The sequence below is a fragment of the Panthera onca genome, chromosome B1 (genome assembly GCF_046562875.1).
Source record: "Panthera onca isolate mPanOnc1 chromosome B1, mPanOnc1 haplotype 2, whole genome shotgun sequence".
NCBI classification, from domain to species: Eukaryota; Metazoa; Chordata; class Mammalia; order Carnivora; family Felidae; genus Panthera; species Panthera onca.
This window is the reverse complement of record NC_138342.1, coordinates 121,945,170-121,962,599: the sequence shown is the minus strand read 5'-3', so window position 1 is coordinate 121,962,599 and position 17,430 is coordinate 121,945,170. Positions and strand designations below refer to the sequence as shown.

Here is a 17,430-nt window from a genome sequence, read left to right as displayed (position 1 = left end):
AGTAACCACAAAGCAATGAAAAACAAAAACAAAGTAGACATCCATATTTGTATTTCCTGACATACAAAAATATTCAAAAGCAAAGCTGTGTTTGCAATAACTAACAAATTGCAAGCACATGGTATGTGTCAAGTTCAGCAGTGTTGTTTTTTAATCTTCAGAGGTCTATAAGGAGGTACTACTACCATGCCCATAAGGCCCAGAAGTTTAAGTGACTTTCCCAAAGTCGCATAGCGGGGCTAGAAGTAAGACCCATTTCTTTTGACTCCATGCAATTAAGTGTTTTAGCACTATCGCTGCATAGAAATTTTGAAACGTTTCACTACATAACTAATAAGTAGTAAATGAGGTAAATGTTTTGAGACAGAATTACACAAGCTGCCACATTGAGAAAATATTCATTGATGAGAAATCAATGAACCTCACTTGTGTTTTACAGAAGTGGAGGGAAACAGCCAAAACATTTTATTATAAAAGTCTGTCAAAAACATGTTTCTCAAAATGTATTACTTTTAAATTTATTACACTTTTATAAATAATAATTTCTCACAACTGAAGTATAGATTCTGCTTCTGCAGCTAAAGCAAGTCTGACAGAGTTTAGTTTGCTAACAGTTCTAGATTGTAATCAACAAAAATTATGTTCTACTGTCTTAACTTGTATAAATTTCATGGTACAAAGGATTTTCAATTACAAAAATATGGCCTTCTAAAAAACTATGAAACACATACCATTTCATCTGCAAGGATACCATTGATGCCATTCTCATACAAAGAAATGAGCCAATTCAATCCTCGGACCTGATAATCTCTCAGTTTACCCCATTTTACATCTGAGAATAAGAAAGAAAACACAATGCACGTTTTAAAGACACAAGAAATAAAGAAAGGCTGTCCCTTTCATCTGATACTTGGGTTTAACTTGGACTTGCACAGGTTTACTCTGTGACTTTCCTGTCTTCAATTTGCAAGTCATTAGAAACAACCACTGTGATCTGGAGCCGAGAAGGAGCGGACGGATAAGGAGAATAACCAAGTGCAAAAAACATGACTGTAAAGCATCAGATTACCTACCCCAATCACTCAGTTCTTACGTTACCAATATATATTGGTACTAGAGACTCTCTTTGCTCTTTATATCCTTCTTTTAATGTTATCACAAATGTTTTTAAACCAAGTGTTTTCACCTTCCATGAAAACCCATAGACATTCTCTGGGGATTTAGTTTTCCTCCTAACAAAGGGGAAATAAGACAAGATATACAGAAATTGTTTTTCCTTTACCTTTTATAAGTTACTTTTTTAACAGGCTCAAAAGAGACAATATCTCTTCTGGGGAATACTACACATTTCCCACCCCAGAAAAATTACTAAGTATATACATCATAATCACCAGATTTTTTTAAAAATATGCACATCTATACCCTATCGTCTTTCAAAAACCACTGCTTTCTGGGAAAACTAGCTACAACGTAGAAATGTGAGAAAGAAACAACCCAAATAATTCAAATTTCCTTCTCCCTTTGGACGAAACACCTGGCTCTAGTTTCTAACTTCATGAAAAGAAATGGAAACTGGGTATTCCACAGCCCAAAAAAACCCCTGAAAATACGTACTTTAAACAGATCGCTGAATTTCTAACCAGATCCTGTCTTGTCTGAAGTTCAACTTGCTAAGAGTTAAAATTACAGTTAATTTAAATAACAAGTCCAAACTGTAGGTCCTATAGTGACCTTTATAAAGTTTTGCTGTTGGTTAACAACCATTATGACCACACAAACAAGTTATCCAGTAGTAAGAGAAAGGAGATCAGGAAAAAAAACAAAAAAACCCAAAAAACTATCAGGCTTCAGTAAAGACAAACATGCCACCAGACAAAATTATATATATGTAAAACTTACATCTGGTTAACCAGGTTTTCTTTAGGAAAACCATTAAAAAACAAATGTTTCAGAAAAAAATTTAAAACTAACTTAATACAAAATCCTGAGATCAGTTAACCAAAGTGTTCATGAAGTGCTTTTCTTTACACATTAAGTTTTCTTATCTGGGGCAAAAACAAGGCAAAATCCATTCCTAGTTTTACACATACATTCAGGCAACAACAAACACAATGGCATTTTATGCCCCTTTGAAATACAGCATCGCTATTAATATGCTACCACTCCCATCCAAAAAAAATCTGAAATTTATTTCATGTTCAATAAATTTCAAAAGATTACTAAAAATTCCCTTTATAAATTACAGTCAAAACAAATCCAAAACATTAACCAAAGAATGTTTCAAAGGGGATTCTGGAAAAAATCAAGTAGTTATAAATGTGTATAACATACATGATGGAGAGTCTTCAAATCTAGTGCAAACATTGGTTGCTTTAGAGCTTTCGGTTAATAGTTCTTCATCCTCCTCTTGCTCAGTTCTACGATGTCGGTAGCTGTCAAGTTCATGATAAAATCAACTGATTAGCACTTTAGTTTTAACTACCAGCTACTATTTCAACATAATAGTCAAGTGGCTGACCAAGATTCCACAATTTTTTTTTTTTTTTTTTAAATGTTTTTATTTATTTTTGAGACAGGCAGAGACAGAGCATGAACAGGGAGGGTCAGAGAGAGGGAGACACAGAATCTGAAACAGGCTCCAGGCTCTGAGCTGTCAGCACAGAGCCCGACGCGGGGCTCGAACTCACGGACCGCGAGATCATGACCTGAGCCGAAGTCGGCCGCCTAACCGACTGAGCCACCCAGGTGCCCCTCCACAATAATTTTTAAGAGGCATTTACATTAAGACCAGAAAAGTGGAACAATAGATATTAGTAAATTTAAACCTGAAATATTTTACATGGCTTTCTAAATATATATAATGCAATTATTACAACAGTGTAACACCTGAAGTAATGTGATAATCTCATTTCAAGGAACTACGCAGTCAGAAAAATTTCATAATTTGTAATTTGAAGTTATATTTTAAAGTATTTCCACCAGGAAAAAGAAAAAAAAAAAAAAAGCTCCAGAAATCACATTTTAAAAACTACAACTTTCAAAAGGATAAGATTGTGCCATCTGAGACAATATGGTTGGACCTAGAGAGTATTATGTTAAGTGAAATAAGACTGAGAAAGACAAATACCATATGACTTCACTCATAAATGAAACCTAAAAAAATAAATAAGAAATAAACAAACAAAAAGCAAAATCAGAACTGTAAATACAGAGAACTGAGTTGCCAGAGGAAAAAAGGGTGGGGCACTGGACAAAATGGGTGAATGGGAGAGACATATAGACCTCCAGTTATGCTGTGAGTAGGTCACAGAAAGAAAAAGCAGAGCACAGGAACACAATCAATAATATTATAACAGTGATGCAATGGAACCGATGGTAACTATACTTATGGGGAACACAGCATAATGTATAAATCTGTCCAATCATTAAGCTATACACCCAAAACTAATGTCAACTGTATGTCAACTATACTCAAAAATAAAAATTAAAAATATAACTGTGACTTTCACTGTGATAATAATATAGCATAATGTATAGAGTTGTGGAATCACTGTTGCACACCTGAAAGTAATGTAACATTGTATGTCAACTATGCTATTAAAAATAAATATACTTAAATCTACAACTTTCAGCAAAAGCTGCAGAATATGCAGAACAGAAATTTAGTGCTTAAGCAATGACTCTTCATCCAAGATTTCATCAGAACTACTCAAAGCCTATTACAGATGCCCAGATTCTACATCCCAAGAGAATTGGATACAGCCCCTTAAAAACTGATTTTCTGCAGTTTTAATATTGCCAAATTTCTTAATCTCTAAAGGGCTCAGGTTAGAAGTACTTCAATTCTCCAATTCTGAAGCTTCCAATTTTGAACCTTCATACTTCCAACAAATATTTTCATTTAAGTTAGAAAACAGTAGATTATGCACTCTTGTAACTTCTAAATCTAAGTGCTAGTTTGATCTGTACCAAAACTACATGCTTGAAAGAAGAGGATAATTAGCCTTCTCAGAAGAATTCTTCAGAAACTCAGACCAAGGCAGTAAATATATGCAAGAATATTCTTGTTTCATGTGCTTCAAAGTAGAATGTCTTAGTTATTTTTCATACTTCTCCTCCTTTTAGCCCTATAAATCTTAATACAAAGATCTACCCTCAATTCCAATTTATTCTCTAAACTAGGAAAGAACTTTTTTTTTTTAAACGTTTATTTATTTTGAGAGAGAGAAAGGGGAGGGGCAGAGAGAGCGAGAGAGAGAATCCCAAGCAGGCTCTGCTGTCAACACAGGGCACTGCATCGATCTCAGGAACTGGTTCGTAAGATCACGACGTGAGCCAAAATCAAGAGTCAGATGCTTAACTGACTGAGCCATCCAGGCACTTCCAACTAGGAAAGAACTTTAACTTTCTTTTCTTATTTTTTTTTTTTTAAATAAAATCTCCTCACAGGCTATTAAGATGATTGATTATTATGGTCATAAAACTGAAGATAAAGGCTGGAATGTGCTTATTACTTCAAATTGAAGGTTAACTGAACATAACTGTGGATGATGGATTAAAATAAATAAATAAATACACACACACACACACACACACACACACACACACACACATCCTTATACTTAAGGACAGTACCATCACCCTAATTAGTTCACATAAGCTAAATTTCCATTTAAGATGGTCTAAAGGTTAAAGAAGAAATGTGCTAAGACTCCTTGTCCCCAATAACACTAGTAAGACCAAGCTAAACAATATATTATATATTTACTATAGAATACCTTTATGTTATATAATCTTAATACAAGTGTTTCTTTCCATGACATATTAACTACACTACAAAATACCCATTATAAGTAGTTCACATTTCCAGAGCACGACATCTGATGCTATTTAAATAGCTGAAACTTCTCAAGTCAGAACAATTTAAATACACCTGAAGTACAAGGGTCTCTTATAAAGTTTCGTAAGCATTAAAACAAAAGCACTCTGATTACACACAATGGGTAAGAAGATAGATTAGATGACTGGAATATCCAAGTAAAATTAAGGTATTATGCTTATGCTTTTTGACCATAATCCCTTCAAGATATAGCTCACACTTCCGTGTTTCTGTAAATTGTGTGGTAAACTTAACGTTACTGGTGAGTTTGTAATTTCCTCTTTTAAGTGTATTTACTGATTATTTTTCATTTTTCACCTTGGGAATTACATGGTCATTCCAGAGAACTGAGATTGCCCTAAATCTATTAATATTAAATCTATTAGTTATTACTAATTAAACATCCTAATTATCCAACCAGCACAAAAATTCCAAGGCAGTATTTATAAACCAAACATGTTAAGAGGTATTTTACACATTGTAAACAACCACCTAAGAGCAGGATACAATCTGGCACTTTCATTTACAGAAGGACAACTAAGTATAATAAAAAATTTTAAACAAACTGCTGTGTTATTAATCATCACTATATTCCATACACAAGCACAGACTTCAGACAAAAGCAATCCACTTGATGCATGTTTGAGGATTATGACTAGGGCCTATCCCAAATCAGACCGAAAGTCAAGCTTGGACTATTCTAATTACTTCTAAGGGATGTTAAACAGGTTGCTTACACTCTGCATTTGTTTTCTCTCCAAGGAATGGATGACATCTGAATTCCATAAACAGTATAATGCTGTAACAGCTAAGGCATTATGCATTATTCTTAATTATTTATACACGTATGGCTACATCTTATCAAGCCAACAACTAGGGCCAAATAAGTAACAGCCCTAAAACAATTTTCTTAATGAAGTAAATTCTTAATGAAGTGATTTTAATGTTTCTAATAAAGATTATCAAAAATAAGTTTGTTTCAACTATGAAATACAAACTATTACTCACTCGCCAACTGATAGCAAGTTTTGTTTCTCATCCTTTTTTATTCGTGGGCGCCCTGGTTTCATCTTCAAAGGTGAGGTTGGAGTCTTCTGAGCAGCAGGCTGAATGAAATGTGCAAACAGTTCTGTCTGCTTTAATAAATACTCAAATCTATTTGCTCGGTCGGTTTGCTGCAAAAAGTTTTTAAGACACATTTTATCAGAATATTAATACAACTTCAGAAATCAAAGCTTCAACATTCCCCTATATGATAAACTCAGCAAAAAGGAACTACTGAGACATGCAACAACATAGATGAGTTTCAAAAGCATTATACCTTATACATATATATATATATATATATATATACACACCCACACACATAAAAAACCATTATACTAAGTGAAAGAAGACAAACACAGACTGTGTACTATGACTTACTTACACGAAATTATAGCTAGAGATAGAAAGCTCATCTGGAGTGTTCAAGGGGATAAGGACAAGAGCTCATTTTGGGCGGGATAATAAAAATGTCCTACATCATGACTATAAGGTGGCTAACTAATTGCATAAATTTGCCAAACCTCATTAACTTAAAATTAAAACTGTTGTGTGTCAATTATATAGCAATTTGGTTGACCAAAAAACATTAAAAAATTAAAACAGTTTTTAAAGAAGTGAATTTATTCAGAAATGGAAAAAAATGTGTTGGTCATTCATCAGTTAAGCTGTGCCAAATTTTAAAAAGGCATCAGGTTGAAATACATCTATTAAGGTGCTCCTGACCAGGGGCGCCTGGGTGGCTCAGTCGGTTGAGCACCTGACTTCGACTCAGGTCATAATCTCACGGTTCGTGAGTTCGAGGCCCACGTCGGGCTCTGTGCTGACAGCTCAGAGTCTGGAGCCTGCTTCCGATTCTGTGTCTCCTTCTCTCTCTGCCCCTCCTCCATCCATGCTCTGTCTCTCTCTCAAAAATAAATAAAACATTAAAAAAGAAACAAAGAAAGAAAGAAAATGTTTAAGGTGCTCCTGACTGGCTCAGTCAGTAGAGCACGAGACTCTTAATCTCAGGGTCATGAGTTCGAGCCCTATGCTGGCTGGGCACAGAGCTTACTTTAAAACAAAAACTATTAAGTTCATGAAATACTCATTAACCCAATGCAGTTATTAATACTATTTCTTCCTTTCATTTCTAACATCTGCCATTTGAAATCTTCTCTATTACCACACTAAGAGAATGGAAGAATTTCAACCAAAAAAACTTAAGATCACTGAAATCAGCATACTTCTCTCCATGATAATTTCCTATAGAAGACAAGCTTCAGTTTTTTGTTTTTGAAAATTACAAACTATTTTATAATTTTAAGCTTACTTATTTTGAGAGAGAGAGAGAGCATGCACAAGAGAGCATGCAAGGGGGGAGGGGGCAGAGAGAGATAGAGGAGACCGAGAATCCCCACCAGACTCTGCACTGTCAGCCTAGAGCCCAAAGTGGGGTTCGATCTCACAAACCATGAGATCATGACCTGAGCCGAAATCAAGAGTCAGATGTTTAACTGACGGAGCCACCCAGGTACCCTATGAAGATTAAAAATTATTTTAAAGTACTGATAATATACGTATTTTACAGTATTTCATTTCTTTATATGTATATAATAAAAAAGGCAAGCAACTAGTAGATGTTGGGGCTGAAAAAAATCTATTCACTTATTGTAATTATATTTGGAATCAAGATAAATTAAGCTATGGAAATTAATTCAGATAGGTCAGAGCTAGACATTTTAAGGGAAGTGCTATTCTGCAGTATTTAAAAATCACTAAGTATTCTTCACTTCTTCCAAAGTTTTCAGTCAACATTATCTTCTTAAATAGCTTTTCAATTCAGCAACTACTTTTGTGTATCTGCCAGAAAAGGCACATTTGTTCATCAAATTCCAGTATCAAAAATAAACATAAGGCATAATTTAAGATGGTCAGAAGGTAAATGCTTGGAAAATAAAGCAGGATAAAAGGAACTGGGAATGGCACTAAAATTTTAATGGGGATGACCAGAAAAGTCCTAAGACATGATGTTTCAACAGAGAAGAGGGTCCCCTCCACCCCCATTCTTAGATCTTATCACATATCTCTAATGCTCAAAAACCTTTAATGGCTCTAGATGTCTTAAGATTTTCAAAGTGCTTCACAACCCATCAGAGCAAAAATATCCAAAACTTGATCTGCATGATCAAGTTTTGAAACTACAGCCTTAAGGAATTAAGTACAGACTTCACCATAGTTCTACACATGATCAACGACTTCAAAATTCTCACTACTCATTTATTCAAGTGGTAGTAGGATTATAAACTAGTTGCAAAGAACCAAGGAGGAGTTCAGAACAGCATTTACAGAATAATTATGGCAAACATTGAGGGAAAAACAGGCCAAGACCTTGGTTGTGAATGAAAATATTAACATAAAATGATGTGAGATCTTAAAGGGAAAAAACAGATCCTTAAAAAGTAAAAATAGAGTAAGATTAGGAACCTGAAGGACATGAATCATAAAATCAAATGGATGATTATTAAAATCAATAGCTTTAAACCAGTTTATCTCTCTGAAACAAAAGGAAATGACACAGGGTAGCAGAGGCCATACATGTTTGGAAATAGGAAATAAACTGAAGAAAAGCCTGTAATTCTTTGTGGAGGAAGACTGAAAATAAGGCTGTGGCAGAAATGGAATAGAAAGTTTAACCAGAATAGTAAGTAAAGTTTTAAAATGGCTAAATGGGATTGTTGAGCAATAAATACCGAAAGCCTGAGAGTAAAAACCATAAATTTATTCTGGTACCAATCAGCACTATTATTCAGTTTTCTCAAGTAGTATTCAGTATCCTTGGTTCAAGAATAAAGCGTGGATACTGAGACTTACTTACCTATAGTTAGGAGCTAGCAGATGACAGGGGAGCTTGATTAAAAAAAGAAAATGTTAGTCAAGACCATGATGTTGAAAAAGGAAACGATTAGGAGACTGAAAAATTTGGAAAAATGTATGAAGAGATCTGGAAGAGGCCTGATCATAAGAAAGGAAGCAAATACAGAAGCCAACGAAATAACCCATGCAACAGAAGAAAATGAATTAGGGCAATAAGGGAAAAAGAGAAGTATTTATGATGTTTAACTTGCAAGATTATTAAAATTATGAAGTACTGCTATAGACAGCTTGGGTATATATTAAGAGGAACTGTCATTGATTGAGGTAACACTAAGTATATGTGTGAGGCACAGAATAAATTCAATTTTGGATATTCCTAAGTAAGAGGTACCAAAGGGACTTAAATGTCCAACAAAAAATGAAAATACAATGGTTGGAAGCATCTGGGCTAGAGGTAAATATTGAGAAGAATTCAGTTTAAAGAAAACCAATGATGAGGTCACCTGACTGGCTCAGTTAATAACAGCATTTGACACCTGATCTTGGGGTTGTGAGTTCAAGCCCCACATTGGACGCAGAGATTACCTAGATATAAAACCTTAAAAAAGAAAAGAAAAGAAAAGAAAAGAAAAGAAAAGAAAAGAAAAGAAAAGAAAAAAGAAAAAACCAATGACAAGGATCAAACTATTCAAGAAGAAATGTTAGAGTACAATGGTAAATAGATGCAGAATACACACATCTTGAATAACTACTTCTCTGGTCTTTTACTCTCCCCACTCTCTGATACTAAATCATAAAATAAAGGTAGATAAAATAACCCAAATATGTATATGATATTATTTTGTGCGTTTATGTAGTACTTCTATATTTGTATAGAAGTACTTTACGTATGCAAACAACAAAAGTTACAGTATCCTATGTTACACACACTTCAACTGAATATCTGTACCTCAACTATAAAAATTAAATGCAGAAATTTGGTCCATTCAGTTACTTAATTTAAGTAATTATAGACTCTATTCATATACCTAGAGCATACCATTTTTTCTTCGTAAGTGGGATCTGGTTCTTGGATTTCTTTTTGCTTTCCAGGAGATGCATCATCAAATACTTCCTGGTAGGAAAGAAAAATCATGGATTGTTCTTCAAAAATAGTCAACACATCATTATTAAACTAATTTCTGCTGAAAACACATTCTAAGTAATACATTTCTACTGCAAACTTGCTAGTTACTCAAATGGCTGTTACCTAACCTGATAGGATATCTTGATGAAATTAAACGCCATGATGAAAACAACCTATTTAACCCAAATATGTAAACTACATGGCTACTGGCCAAGATTTATACAACACAAGACTATTATCTACATCATCCTAGAATAAAAGAGTAACTTTCAACAAATCTGTCTATTTTTTTACTCAATAATTATGAAACCAAATTAAATAGTATATACTATGAAGAAATCATGTTCCTTTTTAATTATAAAACTGCAGTATCTACCTTGCTTGTATGTAACTATAAACTTGAAATACAGCATCATTAGTCATGCTGATTTCCATCTTCTGGAAAAATATAAAAAAATTTCATGCATCCTAAATCAAATACTCTAACAATCTGATTCCTAAATTGGTAGTAAATATCCTATCTTGTGAATTTATTCACCCTGACATTCAAAATGCCACAAACAAAAAACAGCAACAACTATACTGCAAAGTTCCACTCACCTATCAAAACAGCAACTAAGAATAGTTGGTAAAAGAATAATTTTCATTAAAAATGTACAAATCTGGGCTTGGTACTATGTATTATAATACAGCTACCTGTGATTAAAAAATTGGGAGGGCTGGAGATGGTAGAGTAGTAAAGAGGTCAAATGACCTAAATTGTAGTCTAACTTCATTGCTAAGAGTTTTACGTACCTGTGTAACCGTAACTTAAGCTCATCACAAATCTCTGGTTTCCACAAGTAAAAAGGATAAAGCCACCTGTAAGCCTACTTCACAAAATAGTATTGGATGTCATGAAAGGCCAAATACACCCTAAAAAAATAAAATGTGGTTTCCAACAGTAGTCATTATTTCTTCCATAGTTTAAAAAAAAAAAAAAAAAAAAAAAAAAAAAGGGATTTGGACTCCAAGACTCTTGAGGTCACATGACACACATACACAGTGTGTCTATCTGCCTAGTCTGTCGGCATTTAGTGTACCTATCTATCAATCAGTCTAGTCAATAGCGAAAAAAGGCAAAGATAGGCTTAATCTACAACGCCAAAAACATCATAATAAACAAAAACTGGAATTACTCCCTTGACTTATCAGTATCCAAGCAAAAATGAAAACTTTACTGAATACATGTGAAAGCTAACATTTCTGGGAAGATCAGCCTTGTCAAAAAAAATTCGTGAATGCAAGATTTCATTTGTTTTCTAATTTTGAAAAACACCCACCTTAAATTCTACTTTCAAACAAGAAAAAGGCATTTAAGACTGCCAAATATATTACATATTTTTGCTCAAATCTGTTTTTTACCAGGGAACCTCAATGACTTACAAATTCAGTTCAGAAAAGACTGAAAGTACATTTACTTAAAAAATTTTTTTAATCACACTATAACATGCAGAGAAAAAAAAAATCCAGGCTAAAATTAGTCACTGAAGAAACTTATGAAAGATGAAATTACTGATGTTCCTGTACTGAGAAGGTTAAAATAACTGTCATTCTTCAAGAAATGAAATTGTCAAACATCCTTCTCGAAAAAATATGAGAGTAAAATATGTGGGAAATGGATCAGTTTCAGAGCCAGACCTGGGTTCTACCACAGGTTCTACTTATCAGAAGACTAATTTCCTCATAGAGCAAATAAAAATACCCTGGACTTCATTTGGTACTGGTTATCAAACACGAATGTCCATACTTAAATTCCATTTTAGTTTAAAAACAGCAAATAAAAGCCAAATTAGGCTTTATTACTCTTTCTGATATTTAAATAACATCTCTAGTGAGACATTGGTTGTTATTCCAAAATTTGAATGGAGACTCTTTTGAGAAGCTTATAGAAACTATGGACAGCACTGTGCAGAGAATTGTCCATTTACACACAACTGCTTTTCAGTGTGACGGATCTTCAAACCCCCACGCCATGGAGCTGGAATCCAAGTTAAACAGCCCTAGGAATCCGAAGAACCACTTTAAACCTTAAGTAAGAAAAGTAAGGCAACACTAGTGAGGAATTTGAAACAGATCTAAAATCACTTGAAAGTACAGGATATCAATGTTCCATTGCACCAAAACTTACCCTCACCACTAAAAGTTCGCTCATAAACTATTAACATGTTACTTCACTCTAGATTAGACCTTGGGTGCCCAAATAGAACTCTGCTGTGCCAAAACCGCTTCAATGGTAAACTGCACTTCCATTTACTGATTTGTTAATACTGCATAAAAGATCATTTTTTTTAGAGCGGTATTAACTTCACCCCTTGTATCTTAAGGATGGAAAAATCCCAGAAATCTTTGGGCTACGACTTTAAAATATCTCAAAACCGATCGAAGGCCAGGAATAAAATTTGGAAGGAGCAAGCAATCACTTTGTTCCCAGACATCGCACAGTCTTGGAGCATACCCAAGAGACCCGCCTGGCAACTCCCCAAACTTTCCACCCCCGCAGCACTGTCACCATACACCCTGGCCAACCCCAGTCCTTAAAGCAGGCTCGGCAGCGAGCGGTACCAATGTTCAAAAAATAAAAAAATAAGTGAATAAAAAAGGCCAAGGCCTCAAAAGAGGAATTGCGCTGGACTGAAAGCTAACCGCCCCAGATTCATCAATTCATCCATCCTCCCATCCATCCCCCGACTCAAAATTAAATGGGCGTCCACGACGGCTGCTGCTACCTCGGTCGCTTCTCTCCCAAAGGAACAGTGCTTGGGAGGAGCCTCCGTTCCCTTCACAGGAGCAGCTGCGCCCCGCTTATCCCCACTGCGCACTCGGCCATCCAGCTCTAGCCATTGTTTCTGCCCAGAACAGATACCGCCCCCACAAGGACTGGGATTAAGAAAAGGAGGCCTGAATCCTCGGATGCGCAGCTTTTAAATGCCTTCCCCACCCGGTGCATCCTTCCCTGACTACTAAGGGGCATCTCCCTCGCCCATCCCGCAAGTTTAGTGGAAACTAAAACCAAGAATCGGATGGGCCAGGGAATTATGGGAGTCCACCGGGGGGGGAAAAAAAAAAAACCCAAAAAAACAAAAACGGGTAGATCCCTCTCTGCCTCAGTAATCACTAACATCTGTTTAATAAAAGGGTTCGAGGATTTGGCAAGGTTCGCTAAAGAGACAAGTAATGTAAATGTGAAATGCCAGAAATCCATAGGAGTCGGCGTGGGTGGGTTAAGCACAAGGGCGCAAGGGTGAAAGAATCATTCCGGTTCCAAAGGGTCTGAGGCCGAGTTTGAGTGCCGAAGGGGTGGAGTACTGCTCTGCGTCTGAGCACTAAAATCTGGGAGAGGGAACCAGCTCCTCGCCCCCCTGCACGCTCTCCCCGCGCCACAAGCCACCCTCACCTCCATCTCGGAGTCCGCGGGGCCGGAGCTGGCCGCAGAGGGAGCCGCCTGGGCCGCGACACCCTCGGGGCCGCCTTTGTTGCTGCTGTTGCTCACGCTGCCGGCGGCCGAGGCTGCTGGCTTGGAAGGCGCGCTCTCGGGAGGCGGGGGTGGCGGAGGCTCGGCCGCGGACGACATGATGTTCCGTCTGCGTCACCCGCTGCTGCCAAAGGCCCGGCAGAGATGAGGAGGCCTAGGCCTGGGTGGCTACGTCGCAACGAGCTGACGGAAGTGCGAGAGGACCACCCGAATGCGCCCCTGCGCCGCGGCTCAGCTAAGAGCCTAAGCCCTGCCCAGCAGCCTCCCGGTCTCGTCTTCCTCCTCTTCCGCGGGGCTCGGGATTCGACCGGCGCTTACCTCACGGCGGGAATCACGTCGACGAGAGTGGGCGGGGCCACCTGGGTCACCGAGGTCAGGGAAGGCGGGTTAATTTACGGGAGGGCGGAGGGTTGGGTAAGGGGAAAGGAAAGCGAAAGAGACCGACGCGAGGAACTAGCTTCGCCGCCTCCTTTTCTTCCTCTGGTAGAAATCATCTATCTCGCCAGCATCCAGGACAACTACCTACGCCACCGACTTTCAACCCTCGCGAGATTAATAGTTGGCTAATTGACTCGGTTCTGAGTGCGCTTGCGCGGTCTTCTCGCCTCACCCTTGGCCACGCCCTCTCTTGGCCCCCGCGGGCTCTAGGACGAGGAGTGGGCGGGGCCCCGAGGGAGAGCTTGGGGACGTAGCTTTGTGCGTCGGTTCCCTGGCGTGACGCGAACGCAGTTCCTAACGGCTGTCCTCATCTGCCCTGTCTTCTGGGCCTGGCCGGGGGTCGGTGTCACCCCCTGAAAACTTGCCCAGGTTTTGCGGCGTCTGTTGAAACGTGGAGGCCTGTGCTGACTTTAACACTTGTACTGCCTCCGCTTATGGCCATGACACTGTAGTGTTGACGTTATGGTTATCCCAAGTGACATCTTGTTTGTTTTCTCAGGAAAATTGTCCGTTAGTGTGATTTTTTTTTTTTTTTTTTTTTTTTTTTTTTTTGTCTTCCCATGTTAGCTGTATCAGTCATTTCTAAATTTCTTCTACTTCGGTACATTGCCTCCAAATTTACATGCTAAAAGTAAGCAAACTGTGCACGCTGCCTTCTGAGTGAGAAACATGAGTAATCAAGGAAGAGGTGGTGGGTTGTATTGTTCCTCAACCACCCAATACTTAATAAAAAATACATTCTTTTCTCATTAAGAAATGTTGCAAGTAACCACTGTTTTGTACACTACCTTAGGCTCTCAACACAGCCTAAGGGTCTTAGTGCATCCATCCAGTACAGATTTTAAGCACATTGTATTCTATTTGATATTACAGTAAATTATTACTTGCACTGCACAAGGTTTTATTCATTTTTTGCATCCCCCTGTCAAGTATTCCATCAGTGAATGGAGGAGACATGCTTTTCAAGAATTAAGGTTTCAGCTAACTGGTTAATTATGTTAAATTCCACACACGAAGGACCTCCTTAGAACGCAAAGACTACAAACTTTTAACTAAATGATAATTCTTTGAGATCTAGAAAATGTCCACCAGTCCCTTAGAAATGCTATTTCTAAGACTGTAAAAAACTGCCTAAGGATATATGACAGAAATACCTGCAATGACATTCAACATAGTCTTCACATATAATTACATAAAGCTAGCAATAGGCTGAATTCAACATTGAACTGTTTTTAAAACTATGCTGTACACCCACAAAATTAATCTTTTAGCAATGATAAACATAGAAAATGTTTATTACATGGTGTTAATTGAAAAAAATTTAACAGTTCAAAAACATAGATAAAAATTGGAAGGATATACATAAAAGTATTGAAAGTATATTTCCTAAGTCTTCTTTGTATTTTTTATTTTTCTAAAATGGGTTTCTATATTATTATACTGAGAAAACTTATTTTTAATATTAAAAAATGTTCTTTGGGGTGGCTAGGTGGCTCAGGCAGTTGAGCATCCAACTCTTTTTTTTTTTTTAATTTTTTTTTTAACGTTTATTTATTTTTGACACAGAGAGAGACAGAGCATGAACGGGCGAGGGTCAGAGAGAGGGAGACACAGAATTGAAACAGGCTCCAGGCTCTGAGCTGTCAGCACAGAGCCCGACGCGGGGCTCGAACTCACAGACCGCAAGATCATGACCTGAGCCGAAGTCAGCCGCTTAACCGACTGAGCCACCCAGGCGCCCCGAGCATCCAACTCTTGATCTCAGCTCAGGTCATGATCCCAGAGTCATGGGATTGAGCCCCAAGTCAGGAACCTACTTAAGATTCTCTCTCTCTCTCTCTCTCTCTCTCTCCTCTCTCCTCTCTCTCTCTCCTCTCTCTGTCCCTTTGCTCCTTTCCCCTGGTTGTGCACCCTTTCTCTCGCTACAATAATTTTTTTTTTAATTTTTTAAAATGTTCTTTTACCTAAAAAGATTTGGGTGGAAGAGTAAAAGGTAGTAGTGTTTAGGGTGGTACCTGACATATATAGACATGCAACAAGTAGTTATTGACAAAAATTTATTTAGTATTGTTAAGTAGGAAGAATATAACATTTGTTTAGTATTCAGTATATTTCTCTACTCTATAGTGATGGTAACTATCTTGGGTCCTGGTTTGAAAACTCTAAAAATTATATACTGAAGTATATAAATGGGAGGTTCCTAAGCCAGACAGCTGTTTAAGGAAAGCAGTAAATAGCAAGAAAAGCAATAAACAAAATTTCCTTTAAAATGACAGTTGTATTTTAACATGTGCATTTATACTGTTTCTCATATGAACATATGAAAGCTATATAAGAATCTTAAGAATTGTAGAGGAAAGATACTTAGAAGAAAGGAGGAAGAGAAGACAGAACGTTTAAATCCACTAATCTAACATTAGGGACAGAGAAATGTTGAGCAGGATCTAGAAGTAGAGAGAAAGAGGAGAGAGAAGCTGCAGAAAACACAGGATGCCTGGACACTGAGCTATAGGGACATTAGCTAAGTTAGGCATATAGTACTTATCTGGTGGCCAAATCACAAAGACCTATTTTTCTTCAAAGACTAGTAGGTTAAAGTAATAGCTAGTTCTGGAACTGATAGTATAACATGGATTAGTATAGTGGTAGGAAGGTAACTGGGGAGTCAGGCCAACATAGATTCCAATGCAGGCTCAAGAACTTAGTAGCAGCATGAATGACCGCAAGTTATCTTTCAACTTCTTTGAAATCAGTCTTCTCATCTTTTTATTATTATCTCTACTTTATATTGGGGTAATATTCTTGCAATGACATCATAAAATTAAAGAGATAGTGTGTGTAATGTGTTTAATACAGTGCCTGACATGGAATGAGCTCTGTGTTCAAGTATTAGGTATTCAAATCCTGAAGAATCATAAGCCAAAGCATCAGTCCAGTTGGAGGGATGGTAATCTAATTTTTTTTAATAAGAGGAAGGGAAGATGAATCATGTCAAGAAAATTCCAGAAAAAAAAATGCTGCTTTAACCATGTTCCCAGAAATAGAATGTCATAATGTGAAAACATGTCAGTGTTCTATCTCAAATATGCAAATATATATTGTTTACACCTAAAATTTCCTCTGTTAGATTTAGTGTACCCGAACAGCATGCTCTGTGCTGGAGAATAGAACAAAGAGATGTTGCCAGAGGACAAAAGATTCTCAAGAGCCAGGACTCAACATTTTGGCCTTGAATGATAACAGAAAGGACTTACATTTATCAAGGACAAAGTAGGAATGCTGAGCCTCTCTTCATCACATACTTATTTTATTTTGTGAAAGTCTAAGAAAATAAAGTCTGTTACTACATGACAATAATAAAACAGTATTGATTGAGTTTGTATCTGTGGAGATTTCCAACACTAGATACCAATGATCACATCTTCTATGTATCTTTTTTCAGAATTCTCTTACATGGGTCATTTGCCATGTAAGAACATTTTGATTAAACAAAAACATTAGCTCAGCTCTAAATAAAAAAGATAAATAAGGTTTAAGTATATTTTCCTCATATTTGGTTACTAACACACAGTG

At 37.0% G+C, this 17,430-nt stretch overlaps 1 protein-coding gene across 2 annotated transcripts in view; it reads right to left on the bottom strand.

Moving 5' to 3' along the window:
* SMARCA5 (SNF2 related chromatin remodeling ATPase 5) overlaps nt 1-13,965 on the bottom strand; it is a 38,673-nt gene extending 24,708 nt beyond the window's left edge. The window contains exons 1-5 of one of the 2 annotated variants that reach the window (XM_060654080.3): nt 13,342-13,965; nt 9,819-9,893; nt 5,888-6,054; nt 2,332-2,432; nt 732-832 (exon numbers count right to left, since the gene is read on the bottom strand). In XM_060654080.3, coding sequence (XP_060510063.1) covers nt 732-832; nt 2,332-2,432; nt 5,888-6,054; nt 9,819-9,893; nt 13,342-13,518 — 621 coding nt within the window. In that variant the 5' untranslated portion in view covers nt 13,519-13,965. Of the gene's footprint in view, nt 1-731; nt 833-1,614; nt 1,690-2,331; nt 2,433-5,887; nt 6,055-9,818; nt 9,894-13,341 lie in introns of those variants that run through there. The other variant, XM_081795570.1, reaches the window with a different exon arrangement.
* Between the last annotated feature and the right edge of the window lie 3,465 nt (nt 13,966-17,430).